Genomic DNA, 15963 nt, shown 5'->3' with positions numbered 1-15963 from the left:
TCTATAGAGCATTATTAAACAATGCGTTGATACTTCGGAAATTTCATGGATTTAGGCTTAGTAGCAAAAAAGCCCCCGGCCCTGGAGAGACGCTCGCGGAAGACAATGCCGGCCTCCGCGATAAGCGCGCGTTTTCGCTACCCGGCTCGAAGGGATTTTAAATTATACGCATTTTTTCTTGAATTTCATTTAAATTGATTGGATTGAATTAAATCTACTTCGTCGACAGCGCATAAACCACAATAGAATAAATGCACTCTTTAAAATTCACTATATTTGTTTACTATAACGACACTCTGAATGCACAAAATTTATATCATTTGAAGAATTATCGTTGCCACATGTTCTATTCAAATACTATAATAAAGCTAAGACGATGTATGAAAGAAATTAAGCAAACAAAACAGAAAAGAACCAGTTTTTCACAGACGATTTAGTATTTCTCATTCAATTAATTCAGCTATCACTTCGCGACAAGGCAAAAATATATAAAAACTCAAAATATCTGCATTAAAAATTAAGAAGTAAATCTTAAGCACTTATTTCCTCGAAAAAATTCCAGAAAGGATTAAACATGATTTAATTCGCAATAATAAATGAAGGCGTTATTTTTGTGTTGCGAAGCTTAGTCTCTCTAGATTGGCAACAAATCTACAATTCTGCTGTTTCAGATGTAAACAAATATGTCCGCCATGTTATTTAAAATTTAACCGCACTTAAACAGCTTTTAAATTGTTGATAATTGTACAAATATTGCTTCCAGAATTACGAAAGGCATAAAAACCTTAACCGGAAAATAAAAACAACATAATACAATCATTTTTAAAGCAAAAAAATGTACAATTTACAAACATATAAGAGTAAAGATACATAGATCAATGAACTGGGTAACAGAGGGGATATATATATAAATATATTTATATACGTTTGGTGCGGCCGATTGCAACCAAAATACGAGGTGCACATCTACATGTTATAGCAGTCCTATATACAAAATTTCAACGTTCTGAGGCTACTCATTTTTGAGTTATGCGAGATACGTACGTACATACGTTCGTACGAAAAATTCTCTTCAGAATTAATTTTAAAGCAGTTTTATAATTTTTTTGGAGGAAAGGTGTCTTTTATTCTGTCCTTACGCACAGATATCACGCAAAAACATCGTTAAATTGCATTCGATAGCGGTCAAAATGGATATTTTCGTTGAAATATGTTGCCTGAAACTTTTCGCGATTACAATACTTCCTTTTTACTTCGTACAAGGAAATAAAAAATCTGATGTGTACACCACATGACTTCCTTGCACGGAATATTAAATTATACGCATTTTTTTCTTGCATTTTATTTAAACTTATTAGATTGAATTAAACCTACTTCGCCGACAGCGTATAAACCACAATCGAATAAACGCGTTCTTTAAAATTCACTTTGTTTACCATAGCGACACTCTGGCGCTAGGTTTACTTAACAGTATTATATTTCGTTCATATTACAAACAAAACAAAAAATAAACAGTTTTTCACAGACGATTGAGTATTTCTCATTCAATTAATTCAGTTTTCACTTCGCGACAAGGCAAAAATACATAAAAGCTCAAAATATCTGTATTAAAAATTACGAAGTAAATCTTAAAGGCTTATTTCCTCGAAAAAATTCCAGAAAGGATTAAGCATGATTTAAATAATAAAGGAAGGCGTTACCTTTGTTATTGCGAAGCTAAGTTTTTCTAGATTGGCAACAAATCCGCTACTCAGCTGTTTCAAATGTAAACAAGGGCAATGGCCGCCATAAAATTAGGCTTAGGGGCACTTAAACAATTTTAAAATTGTTGATAATTCTAAAAATATTGCATAAAGGTTTACTAAAGGCGTAAAACGCTTAACCGGAAGATAAAAGCAACATAATTTAATCATATTTAAAGCAAAAAATGTACAATTTACAAACATATAAGAGTAAAGAAACTGAGATCACTGAGCCGGATAACAGAGTGGATATATTTATAAATATATTTATATACGTTTGGCGCGGCCGATTGAAACCAAAATACGAGGTGCACATCTACATGTTATAGTAGTCGTATATACAAAATTTTAACCTTCTGAGGCTACTCGTTTTTGAGTTATGGGAGATACGTACGTACGCACGTACATACATACCTTCGTACAGACGCCACGAAAATTTCTCTTCAGAATTCATTTTAAAGCAGTTTTTTTTAGTTTTTTTTGGAAGAAAAGAGTCTTTTATTCTGTCCTTACGTACAGATATCATGCAAAAACATCGTTAAATTGCAGTAGAAAGCCGTCAAAGTGGATATTTTCGTTGAAATATGCTGCCTGAAGCTTTTCGCGATTACAATACTTCCTTTTTACTTCGTACAAAAAAGTAAAAAGGAAAGAAAATCTGAAATGTTTCAGATTTTAAATTACGTCCAAAGGGGCGTTTTTTTAACATTTTGTGTGTTACCTTTATTTATTAAATATCACGTTCTTCGCACTTAAACCATAAAATTCAGTTCAACAGCAATATCGCAAAATATTTTTTAACTGAGCATATCTTTAAAATTTCCGATACAGAAACTCATGCCCTGGAGATAAAAATGTTTTTTCTGTACAACGTTGCCATTGCTCGCCTTGAAATCATCGAGTTTGTTAATCAAAATTTTGTTTAGGAAAAATTCGTTTATGTTCATTTCAAAATAGGAAATCGATAATAAAACAAATTTCAAACTTCAAACTTGATCTTCCACATGACCATATTCGTAGGAAGATTACGTTATTCAAAATTCGATGGCTCTACCTTTGTTTTATCACAATGATAGAAATATACATACATTTATGCAGATTTTTCATTATTTAATTTCTTTAAATATAACACAGGACGATAATACTTTGTGGCAACAGTTTGAAAAGTGATTCGCCGTTTGTAGTGAATCGACGCAAAATCGCAAAACGAAAAAAATAGTTTTTCAGAGACAAAGCCCCTGCAGACTTAAAAGAAAATCTTAAAGGTTTCAGATTTTAAATTACGTTCAAAGGGGCATTTTTTTAACATGCGTATACTATATACGCAATATTTTAATTCAAATTCTTTATTGTGAAATTATAATAAGTCTCTTTTCGAAATCAAGTAAATTAAACCCTGAACGTTTAACTATAAATATACTAAATCTGTGATAATCGATGCAAAAGAAGTACACCAACTTGTATTTAAAATTACATCATTGATTGAAACTTGCTTCTGAGAAAGAATCAAGAAATGAAAGAAGAGCAAAAAAGAACGAATGAAAGAAAGAAACGAAATCCATTCACCATTTGATCTAAAACATTACATTTATTTTCTCAACCTCCCAACGTAAGGCACAGAATTATCCTCTAAAATAAAAAGATACGAGGATAAATTCAATCCTAAATCCGAGGTTCACTAGTTAATTTTAATTCCATGATTCGTATAAATATTTTGCTCGTATTACAAAGTTTTCTCATAAATATTTTACTCGTTACAAAATTACTTTGCTTAAAATTTCCGAGAGATAATGTAGTGGCTACGAAATAGTGTCCAAATTATTTGCTACGAAAGTGAATAATTATTATGCTCTTTAAACAAAGCAATTATTGAAATCCATTTCCATTCATAACATCTCAGGAGGAGTTTTGTAGGTCACTGGCTATGTGAACCATCCATCAACAATGATTGCCTGTCTCATCTATTACTTCCTTTTGAGAACCGTTTCACTGATCTGCTCATAACGGAAGGTCATCGAATACACTGTGTCGATAAAGTGTTTTTTGCAATGCACCATGTGGTCTTGAACATGGTGCTTTCTACTTTCACAATATGCAGCATTTCAAACAGATTTCGTGTGTAACAAATTTTCTGTTTGAAAATTTCTCAAGCGCTCTGCGGGAACAATTTCACAGATGAGAAACTGATCAACATATAATGAGATTTACTTTTTGTAATCTGCAATAGAAGAAATTTTAGATGTAAGTGCTATTTGTAGTTTAAATTAATAAGAAAAGATATTTGGCAAAGATATTTCAAAATATAATTGACTAAAACAGGAATTCCTTATATATTTAAATGACGTAATGTATGAAACGAAGAAAGATACCGCGATTTCTGCCTGATATGGACTATTCAACGTTCCAGATGTTTCTGTTCATTTATGGATAAGGTCCTTTAAGAGATGTGATATCCGATACCTGGGTTTGCTCATGTTCTAAAATGTGTTTGCTTATGCACTTAAAGTTTATTGTTAATTTCCAAGCTGATATTGCTGCACCAGTAGCAGAGCTGTTAAACGCTGCTAAATGGTGGTAGTTCGTTCTGGGTTCGAATCCAGGCAAACGGGCCGGTTGCATCGCTGATTTTTGCGGTTTTTTCCATGTATGGGAAATGCGAAAGCGAGCCAGTTTCCCTTAGTAAGTACACCGTGAAGGGCATCTTTTCCCTTAAACCACATTCAAATAACCTAACCTAGATGAGAATACACTGAGTCCTCTTCAGGCGGCACATCCATAAGATCACTTTCTTAAATTGGCCAGAGTTTTTGAGAACTTAAAAGAATATCAGTAGTCTAGATCATCATCTCTCTAAAACGACCATCTCCACAGAAGACTGAATGTAATTTTGAACTGCGTGTGGTTGTCTTAGATAATGTTTACCGATGTATACTGTGAATCGGCATTTTTGATTTATTTTGAATTTCTTACGATGGGAACAATGACAACTAAAAATAATTATTCTGCAACCAAATAATAATATCCTAGAGCTTATATATACGAATGCGCAGCTAAATGAATTTGTTATGGATAGAGAATATGTTAGTTAGGTGAATGGAAACATACCAAGTGTATTAGAAAACTACGTAAGATTTCTTCCTCATAATGGTCTTTTTTCTGCTCTAATTAAATAATAATGAAACGAAATTATCAAAACTAAATAATTAAATTCAACCGGGTTTGAATTTCATTGGAAAAAATTAACAGATGGACTTAACATATTCCCATGTTAAAATAGCTCGGCATTAAAGCATAGCCTAATATTAAGGTAACATAAGAAATATACTAGTGCATTACTGAGGCCTGCGAAGTTCACTGTTTCGTTGGGATAACAGAGTATCCATTTCTTTCGAATACAGAAAGTCTTCAAATAGATAACAAAATAAGGTCATACTATAACTACCGTAAGAGGGTAACACCTGTCAGCTTGGATTTAATGTGGGCGTTAAGGAAAGTAACATATCAGAGTAACTTCTCATTCGTAGTATCACAAAAATTCTATGATTTTTAGTGTGGGAGTAAAACCCACAAAATTTTCATTTGTAATAGATAATTCGTTTCGTCACTTATTTGTTGAATAATCAATTTATTCAGTACCTTAACTTGACAATGTAAGTGGTAGATTCTTATTAGTCTACGTTTACATCAACGTAGCTAATTAGGGGTTAAATATGTCACTCTGATTTACTGAGCCTATTTAACATAATTGTTACAGTTCTAGAAAAGAACATTAACCTTCTTATTAATTACCTTTAATAACAAAGATATTTTGTAATGGCTGAATTTTATATTCTACATTTTTCTTTAACTTAAATGCTATGAGCTTTGTAGGTACATATGCATTTTTACACATTTGATTATTTTGTTTCTCTAAGAATTCGGAAACCGAATAATCCTTTAAATGGTATTTGATGTTTTCAGTTTCGGAGTAATTTAGTGTTGCAATTTCGCCCGTTTGCTGTGTGAAAAAAATATCCTTTTTTCCCTATAGCATTTTAATTTGCTCGTATAATTTTTTAAATACTAGATGCTATACTACCTTCCGTGCCGCCCTGAATTCGAACTTCTTTTTTTAGTGAATTCCAACTTCAAACAGTGAGCCGATGTCTGGATAAATATATCGAATTATGAATAATTCTAGTTTCAGGACGGGTTTTACCTGCTAAAACATGAAGTATCAATCAGTCAAATATATTTAACTGGTCCTGCTACATTAATGCATCTATGGTTGCTTATCCGTATTAGTTGGAAGAGCGGGCTCGTAAACTCGTTGAGGAACAACATGAAAACATACCACTCTGAACGCCTCATTTCCAAAGGGTACAGAATAAGATTTTCCATACACCATAGAACTGACCTGATTAAAACTCTGGGCACTAGGATTTATCCTCAAATATACCATGAAAGGTGTGGAATTAATGAAACCCGGTGAACAGTTTGGTCATGACGATAGCAGTCAGTGACTGATGCCACCACCCTCCGGAACAACATAAGCTACCCTTTGGGATAATAAGAATCGGCCTCGTATATTTTATGTCCCCGGAGTCCAGTCTATTATAGTGTAAAACTACACCAGTATACACTACCAAAGAGGTAAAGCACGACGTAAATCAAAATTGCGTTTTTCATGAAACGAAACATTGATCAGTGTAAAACAAGGACTTTCTGAATCGATGAATTTCTGAAGTTTTCCTGATTTTTCAAGGAGGCTTCAAGTACCGTTGCTATAACAATGAATTGGCTGAAAAACGAAGACTTTTTTTCCTCTCAGATCGTCTTTGTTGAAGAAGATTCGAGAGAATATTCAGCAATCGAAAACAATGGCAGTTTACTAGTGTTAGATTATGGCTATACAGCAAAAATTCAAAATTAACCATCCTAGAAACAACTGCAAATGTTGGTTATAATTTTTTTCAATGTTATATTACAAATAGCACTTTAAAAAGTAAAGTTAAAATATTTCTAGTTGCAATTATGAAAAATTTAAATATATAAACATATTAATAATTAATTTTTAAATAATATTTATTCCCTAGATAAAAATAAATATTATTTAAAAAGCATTTAGTGGAATATTCAAATGCATTTTCATAGGGATGTTAAATAATTACACGCTAAAAAATTCGTTATATCTTTACATGTATTCATAGAAATAGATATTGAAAACATTTGGTCATTTGCAGAAAAGGCATAAAAGAAAAAGGATACCTCTCAATCGAGTGCCATTTTTTTTTTCGAAGAACATAGATCAGCCTCCTATGATTTCGAACTGCATAGAATTTTTACTTAAAAATGAAAGTCAGATATTCACCTGATTTAAGTTTTTGCTAACGTACTTTTCTTACTCTCAATAGAAGTTAAACTTGTCTGAAAAGATTAGACGAGAAAGTAAAATAAAATAACTTTTATTTATTCTTTGGCTCCTATTGCTCTAAAAGGCAAACAATGATCATTAAAACAAAGAGTACATGAAATAGTTACAATGATCATTAAAACAAAGTTGAACCCGAGATTTTCCATTTGCGTGTTGGATGTGCTGATCAATATACCACAAAGGCACATAGAAAGAATGGCTTCAATGTTTTAAATTTTCTTACTTAAAGGGCAACTAAGGATAGGGTATACCGTAGATCTAAGTTTCGTGACGAACTGTCGTCTATCCTCTCAGTTCAGGTGACAAAAGCGAAGAATAAAAGCGTTTGGGAGCGACTAGTTGTATAAAGTTTAACAGTTCCTTTCCCGATAGTCAAGCTCTGGATTTTACCAGATCACTTATCGGAAGTTACCAGATCACTTATCGGATTGCGTTTGCTTTCAAATTCCTTTTTAATGAAAATGTAGTTTTGCTATTCTCTTAATTGTTATCCAATAAATTTTTAGTATCGAATATGTTAACTCAGCATTTTTCAGTCTGTGGTCCGCAGATCGCAAGCGGACTCCGAAGACTGTTTTTATAATAATCCCATTCCAAAAATGATTAAAAATAAAACTCATGTTAACTATATATACCACACTATAACTGAAAATCTAAGAGTTTGAAAGCCGAGCAGTAAAGTCGCTGAACACTGGTAGTTCAGTCCAAGGTTCGAATCCCATCAATGTGCTCCCTGCATAGGCGTTTTAGTAGTTTTTCCCATGTGCAACGTGTCTACGAGCCAACTTACCTTAGAGAATCTTCGCGAAAGCATCCCTTCCCTTAGGCAGATAGCCCTCGAGGCTTGGAAGCGATCACATAAATTAAACCAAAACTCAGAGTTTGGAAATTAAGTATAATAGCAATCTTTTACATTCTCTCCCAAGACAGATATTTAAAAAGATCTATTACTCGTTATCCTGCCGATCGACTTCCCACTTTATTGTTAGCAATAAAAGAGGGATTTAAAGCACGATGGCTGCGATGCTTCTTACAAGCATGCATCCAAACATAGAATAACTATGCAGAAATAAACTGGATTATCCATCTCATTAATGTGGATATCAACATATGTTTAATTTGTAATTAATATGATGAAGATTATGCAATTTATACCACCCTTGAATTATTAAAAATAAATATAAGTTTCTCTCTATAAAAGTAAATACTTAATATAAAATTAAATAAATTTGATTTAACTATGCTTTAAAAATGTAAGTATACTGGTAATACCATATCTAAAAATATACTTTCTAAGGAGACAAAAGTAAGGTGGTTCACAAAACATATTGATTTGTTAAGTGGTCCCTAGCTGAAAAACGTGTTTAACGCGGGGTTAACCTGACCAGATCTTTAAAATTTATAATTAGCTTAACAATATTAGCTATTACTACCTTATTTATCTCAGGAAAGCACTCGATGTGTTAAAAGCTGTAAATATAATTTCTTAATTATTTAGTTTGATATTTTGAAATGCTTTTATGCTGCACGAAAGAACGCATTTAAACTAATTTATAATGTTTGTTTACGTTGTTTCAATTTTGATCATAGTTTACATTTAAAGAACTCTCTAAAATAGAATGCAACTGAAATACTGTTATTAATGGATAATCATTTATGCTATGAGACTACATTTTCCGCTAAATATCATCCTTGTGGATAAATGCATTTTAATTCATGAGCGAAGGATAGACGAAATTCCGTTGCATTCTGAATGTGTCTTAAATACCTTTCGTCATACTATGACCTTCTTGAGAAACAAATATCCTTCTGGATAATTAACCATAAAAGTCTAAACATTTTGCTTTAGCCTGTTGAATTTGTATGTACTGTTCTTGGAGACACATTTCGTCCTTTTAAAGATTCTTTTTGTAGCAGGAAAATTATTTTCCATTTAAATTAAGATTACGATGTTTCAGATTTGAATAGCAACACTGTAACATGTAAGCTACAAAATTTTCTGTTTGTATAACATCAAATAAATAAACAATTAAGATTTTAACAACCAAACTGGTTTAGTTTGGTTGATTATGGTTAATGCAAAGACTGTTACACTAAAAGCGAGGGATGCTTTCGTGAAAGAGGCACTAACTCATATCCATTATACATGAGGAGGAAAACTAATGACAATGGATAACACATACCAAGGAAAACTATTTCATATCCGTTACAATGAGGAAAAACACGGAGACGCCCATAGCAGCCAGATCATTCGCCGGAATTTGAAATGAATTCGAATTACTAGTGTTCAGAAACTTAACTGCTTGCCTCCTGGTGGCTTAAAAATCACATGATAGTTTAGTCGCATCAATACTTCATGCTACTTAAAAATATTACCTGCTTAGGTTTACTTAAAAGTATTTGCTCCTGTGGAGTCTAAATATCGATTAGTTAAAATGTACATTGCATTTTTATTAAAATGACATTGAAGTTAACGGTTGTAAATAATTTCCCCAACGGAAACATTTTTATTTTATTTTAGGAGGGAACTTATGAAATATCCTGATGTTATAAGGTATTTCTTCCCCCTTCTTAGCATGCCTTTCTGGTGTAATGGTCAGTACGCTCGGCGAGTAATCGAGAGGTCCGAGGTTCGAGTCCCTGCGAGGGCATTACTCATTTTTCATGTCTCCTGCTTTAAAATAACTTAATGTCTCTACTAAGTGTCAATATTACAGATTTAATTTTAAACCAATATTAATATCAAATTGGAAAAGAAACACGGCAGAGTAAAAACTAAAATTAAGATGAAAAAGAAAAAGGCAGCAGCTCTAGGTTGGCATACTTTTTTTTTATAAAATCCTGTCGATGTTGAGGATGACCAGATGGACTTCGGTTGGAATAGATTTTGTATAAAACTTTGTCGATTTCGGGGATGATTACATATAGGTTCTTCTCCTTAAGGAGCAAGATTGTTTCATGCCATTTAAAGTTTTTTTTTAATTTTCTTTTCTGGTCTAATTTTAAGATTAATATTTTAATATTACGAGAAGTTTTTCTCACATTTTAATTTTCCGTGATTAAAAATCAATGATACTAGCATTGAAACTGGTAATTTCAGGTTATAAATTGGTTTATTTAAATTATAAACTGATTAACAAATTATAAACTGGTTTATATAAAATTAGCACGCTAAAGAATGCGAATTAATAATTAGTGAGTGTAATGTTTTATAGATTCTATCGTACGTAGAAGCTTGTTTCAAAGCCCAGCAGACGCTACTAAACTGATAGCAAGTTATCGCTTAGTCTGAAACAAATCACAGAATCCTGAGGAAGGTGAAAATAACCGGTGCTTACGTATTATCCGGCCGACCTTTGGCGGAAATTTTGACAACGGTCGCCACAAATCGTTACTGTGGAATTTTAAAGGACACGATCATCTATAATTGGCGCTAAATTGTGCTACGTGGCCAGTCGACGGGATAATACGTATGTACTAAATAACATTTCCATTTAATTCTTAAATGAAGAGAAAGACACATTTTGTGTGACAGATGAACTTCCGCTGCTTGTGGGGGTCTAAATAAACATGAAATAACGTAAAATTGAAATGTAGGTAACATAATCTGAGAAATCATCACCAAATAATCTATTAAGTTTGCTCAAACAGTTTAACTGTGCGTGTGGCTAAAACTTGTGTTAGCAAGACGCTAAAGATTCGTAAAATTTGCGGACTTACTTCTGATACTAAGAATTACTAAAGATAAGACATATAGATACAAGTTTAATAAAGTATTTAACCTTTTTCTAGATAAAATTCTTGAGTAATAAAGCAATGTTTTCGTTTTTATCTGCTCCTAAATGTGCTGGATGCAATCTTAAATTTAGCAGTGGACTAGTATGTGTGGAATTTTATTTAAATATCACTTTGACACAAAAATCTTTTATTTATTTTTTTTTCCTAAATAAGAGTGGCCCACCAGCGGCCGAGCGGTAAAGTCGCTGAACACTGGTAGTTTGGTCCGAGGTTCGAATCCCGCGAACGGGCTGGCTGCATGGGCGTTTTCGTGGTTTTCCCCATGTGTAACGTGTATACGAGCCAGTTTCCCTTAGAAAGTCCTCCACGAAGGCATCCCTCCCCTTAGGCAGATAGCCCTAGTGTGCTTTGCCATAATTAAATACACCACACCACACCTAAATAAGAGTGATAAAATTTTACTAAGAAGAACTTTTGACTGCATTTTTCACTATTTCTTCAGAACCTGCCTTGTTCGCAAAGTGAAAGTACTTTTCTAGTTTCTGCATTTTATATTAAAAAAAAAATTAATTTGAAACATCTGAAATTAACAGTTAAAGAGATATTAACGGTCCGGAAATAGCTTTTTCAAACAAAATGTAATTCCCCGAAATCAATTTGAAAATATACTCCCTCACATGCACTTGTAAAAAAAAAAAAAATCACAGATTAAATTTTTTTGTGATCTAAACATTTGTTCATACCAAGAACAAACATTAGGTAGGAAAGAATATTTAAAATGCTTTCAAAAAATAATAGAAGATAAAATATCTGATGTGGACATCAGACAACGTACTTGTACAGCCTATTACATTTTTGCTGCACTACATTTGAAATTACATATTTGAATTATTCTAGCTTAATAAACTCATCCCTCAAAAAAAAAATTTAAAAATGACATCCAAAATTGCAAATTTTGAAATTAAATATCCCGTTGTCAAACTACGAAAGTCGAATTTCTTATAATTTTATTTTTACATGAGTAAAAAACTTTTCCAAATATGAGTATAGAAATCGAGAGACGGCATTAAATTTTATTATTATTAGACGGCATTAAATTTAGATTTCGTTACTGGTCGAAAATTAATTAATTTTTTTTAAAATTTTCATTGCCAAAACCTGAAATAATTTCGTCATTTAAAACACTTCTGTAACCGGAATATGACCAAAATTGCAAAAATATAGGCCGGATAAGAACGTTTAAGCCGGATATATATACCCCCTTATATATATATACGTTTGGGTAATACCGATTTCAGTAAAAAGAGAGATGCACAAGATGTTATAGCAGTTCGATATATTCTATACCTAATTGTTTTTGATTTTAACCATATATTCTACGCCTAATCGTAATAGCAATGCCGTATATTCTACGTCTAATCGTTTTTGAGCTATGCGAAATAAATACATATATACGTACGTATGTATACATCTCGAAAAATTTTCTTTTGAATCCAATTTAAATCCATTTTGCTATATCTCTAAGAAACAAATGTCCTTTATTCTGTGCGTACGTACAGTCGTCAAGCAAAAAAAATCGTCTAAATGGATTTGGGAAAGGCCGTAATGGATATTTCTGTTTAAATATTATACCCGATACTTTTTGCGATTTCAATACTTTCTTTACTAAGAAGTAAAAAATAGCATCACATCTGGTAACAGCAATATGAAAGAGCAATTAAAAGCGTTATTGTTGTACGAATAATTCTATATTGTCTTTTAAGAGACATTATGAAAGGGTTTTATAATTTTACGGCATTAAAAATGCTACTCATTATCCGTTTTACTATATTTTTAGCAATGAATATAACAAAAATACGATGAAATTAGGTATATTACTATAGAAAGTTTTCTTTAATGTTATACTTTTTTCTTAGTGTCTTAGTGCTCGTTTGGTTTAATCATACATCTATTATAAAGATTCATAAAAGCACTAGTTTTCGTTTATTTTATTAATATATGATGATTGAAGAAGACTGCACTCTTAGATATCACGTGGCCTATCATTTGCGGAACGGTAAAATCACTGCACACTGGCAGTTTAACTCAGGTTTAGATCCAATAATCAGGCAGTTTGCATCGGAAATTTCGAGATTATCTCATGTGTAACGGGAATGCAAGTTAGGTTTGCTTAAAATGTCGTCTAGAAATTTTCGGTCAGATATAAAATGAAAACCAAACATCTAAATTTAAGTATTTTATCATGAAATATTGAATTCGTATAACTCTTCTGAATTTCTAGTGAAAGTTTAACGAATTTTTTTCTACCTCAGAGTGTGCTTTCGTGATGTAATCGGAAGCATTGTGAACTAACGATCGGAAAGTCCGGAGTTTAAATCCTGGCGACGATACTGCTGAATTCTCAACATTCCTGCTATAGTAAATACCTAGTCGCTCTGAAAATGGAATTTTGTCATTCCGCCAATAGTTCAGTTTAATATTAAACGGCGTAATAGGCTAAAGTTCACTTTCTGCTGTGGAAGAGTGGTGTAAATTTTACTAATATGAGAAGCATTCAATTCGGTTAATTTTTTGAAAGCAATCGATAAAGTAATGTATTTAATTCCGATGCTTATTAAACGGGAGAATACGTTTTCGAATTGTATTTATTTTTTAAAAACATTTATGAAGGGTATATTTAAAATCTAAAATAATTTTTATAATTCCTTTGAGACATTTAATCATTTATAGATATATGCAGTTGTTAGCTATGTACAATATCATACAAACAGATATCAATATAAATTATATAGAAAAAAGAGGGCAGATAGCGTAAGTGTAGATATAAAGTTGCAGAAATTAAAATGATATGGAAATACTTAATTTAAAATAGAAACACACCAAATTAGGCTAAAACGTAAACTTAAACTGGTATAGTTTCTGGATAAAACTTTCGATTTCAAAGGTGATCAAATATGTGTCCGCTTTTGCAGGATTAAATCTTATTTTGTTTTTGGAGTTTCTTTAATTAAAAATCTATGCCAATTCGAAAGCTGCAACTTTGCCTAATTTAAAAATGACCATACGGCAAACAAAACACTTTTATACATAAAATAATTTAAATCAAAGGACTTACTTCTGAAAGCCCAGTTTTTCATTCCCCTGACTCCTTGAACCAGAGCCATGATACTCTTGGAGCATGCCGCTGATAATTTTGCATCCGATCCCATCCTTAAGAACATCGGCAAGGCCTTCTTCATGCGCCCTTCTATTATTTTTTTCACTGATTTCTCGAAAGACTTCCAACGTTCATGAATTATTTCACTGTCAGACATACTTCTGGCTGTAGTCGATGTCGTAACAGGTGCCACTGTGCTTGTCTGGTGCAGTGCTTTCCATGCTCTAGCATGATTGACAATTCTTTTGCTGGTTGAACTTAAGGAATCACTTGTCTTGTTATCCTTCTTTGCAGCGGATGGTTCAATATGAGGGCTAAGCTCAGACGATAAGGACTTCGGAGCAGAAGATTCGTCAATTTCAAGCGATGAAATATCTTTGGAAAATGCTCCAGTTGTTAATAATGCAATAACTGCAAAGACGAGTAGAATTTTCATATTCATTTTAGTTCTGTTAAATAAATTAAATACTTATTTCAAAATCTCAGATGTCCTTTGGAAATATGAATATGTTTGACTGTTATAAAAGACGGACGTGCGATGTAATGATTTATAATAAGATCATGAAAAACTGTTGGTATAAATACAGAATAATTTCACTCTTTACTCCTGAAATTTTCACCTACCGTAATTAAAAATGTTCAATGAGTTTTGTATGGCACTGTATTGAATCAGTGCAATCGGAAATTAGATTTTCTAAAAATGTTTGAATGAATAATTAACTTAAGTACAAACTATTTTCTCAACTTCAGATAAAATAATTTCCTTCACTGCTTGTCAAGTTCAAATATTTGGTAAATATTTTGATAGGTCACATTTTGATCCTAACAGTCAACAACAGGTAGCAAAACTATCCTATTTCTGACTATCGCTTAGCGAAAAAAAATCCCAAAAGGAAAAGTTACTTCCGAAATGAATTTTCCTCTTTGACAATGCCAGAAAACGCTTTGTTTTAATCCGAATGTTTCCGGATACTAGTGACACATTTTCCTTCAGTGCCTGCGAAACTTATGATTTGCTTCTTACTTTAAAAGTGGAAGCTGCAAATGTGGTTCTCCGTGCCGGCATCTTTGCTTCCTGGACTTGGGTTTATAGAGGGGAGAGTTTCTCGCCAAGGGGTAAACAAGTTGTCGCCAAGAGATATCCGAGTTCTTAATTCAAGGTTTCGGTTTAGGAGAATTGGAATAAATTCACTTTTCAGCATTGCAGGTTTATGCTCTAAGAGGAAAATCTTATATCGTAACTTTCCTTTTAGTACGTAAAAGCAGGATAAATATAAAAATGTATCACATAAAGATTATTTCCTCTTTGTAAATTTTGTGTTATATAATAAAAATATTAATTTAAAAATTGTTAACGGATGCAATGATATCATGGAGTCCAGTTTGCAAACACTCACACGGTAATTAAAAAAAAAAAAAGATAAATATGTTGTGATATCACAGGAGACAAATCAAAGGTTATTAGCTTGAATTCTCTTTTACTAATTTTATTTTCAAACTTCAAGACCAAATATTAATACTTTACAAAGGATTTATCTTAATCATTTGATATTTGTGTCTGTCAAACTAAACATAAGATTTGCTTAAACGTAATATACTTTTATAGTCATTAATACGCAAAACATAATTATTGAAAAGAAAATTACACATTATTTATTTAGCAAGATTACCATGAATTATTACAGAATCCTTAATTAAGTAAATTTTAACCATGGTTGATAAATGTCGTTTACACAGAGTTTGAGAACGCATTTGGTGAAACAAATAAAATAATTATTATTTAGCATAATAAGATTATTTAGCAATAACTCATCATTTTAATCCTAAATTATGACCTAATGAGGATAACGAATGTCTACTTCAAAGACATTCTTTATATTAGATTAAATACAGATATATATATATATTAAGCA

At 32.1% G+C, this 15963-nt stretch overlaps 1 protein-coding gene across 1 annotated transcript in view; it reads right to left on the bottom strand.

Moving 5' to 3' along the window:
* LOC118198220 (nose resistant to fluoxetine protein 6-like) overlaps positions 1-15117 on the bottom strand; it is a 90347-nt gene extending 75230 nt beyond the window's left edge. Inside the window, exon 1 of the mRNA XM_035369842.2 lies at positions 14009-15117. Coding sequence (XP_035225733.1) covers positions 14009-14492 — 484 coding nt within the window. The 5' untranslated portion in view covers positions 14493-15117. The remainder of the gene's footprint in view (positions 1-14008) is intronic.
* Positions 15118-15963: the final 846 nt, after the last annotated feature.

The sequence above is a fragment of the Stegodyphus dumicola genome, chromosome 4, assembly GCF_044657685.1.
Source record: "Stegodyphus dumicola isolate Sdum_Otavi_A_Nest chromosome 4, ASM4465768v1".
Taxonomy (NCBI): domain Eukaryota; kingdom Metazoa; phylum Arthropoda; class Arachnida; order Araneae; family Eresidae; genus Stegodyphus; species Stegodyphus dumicola.
The sequence above is the reverse complement of the archived record's forward strand: the minus strand, read 5'-3'. Positions and strand labels throughout refer to the sequence as shown.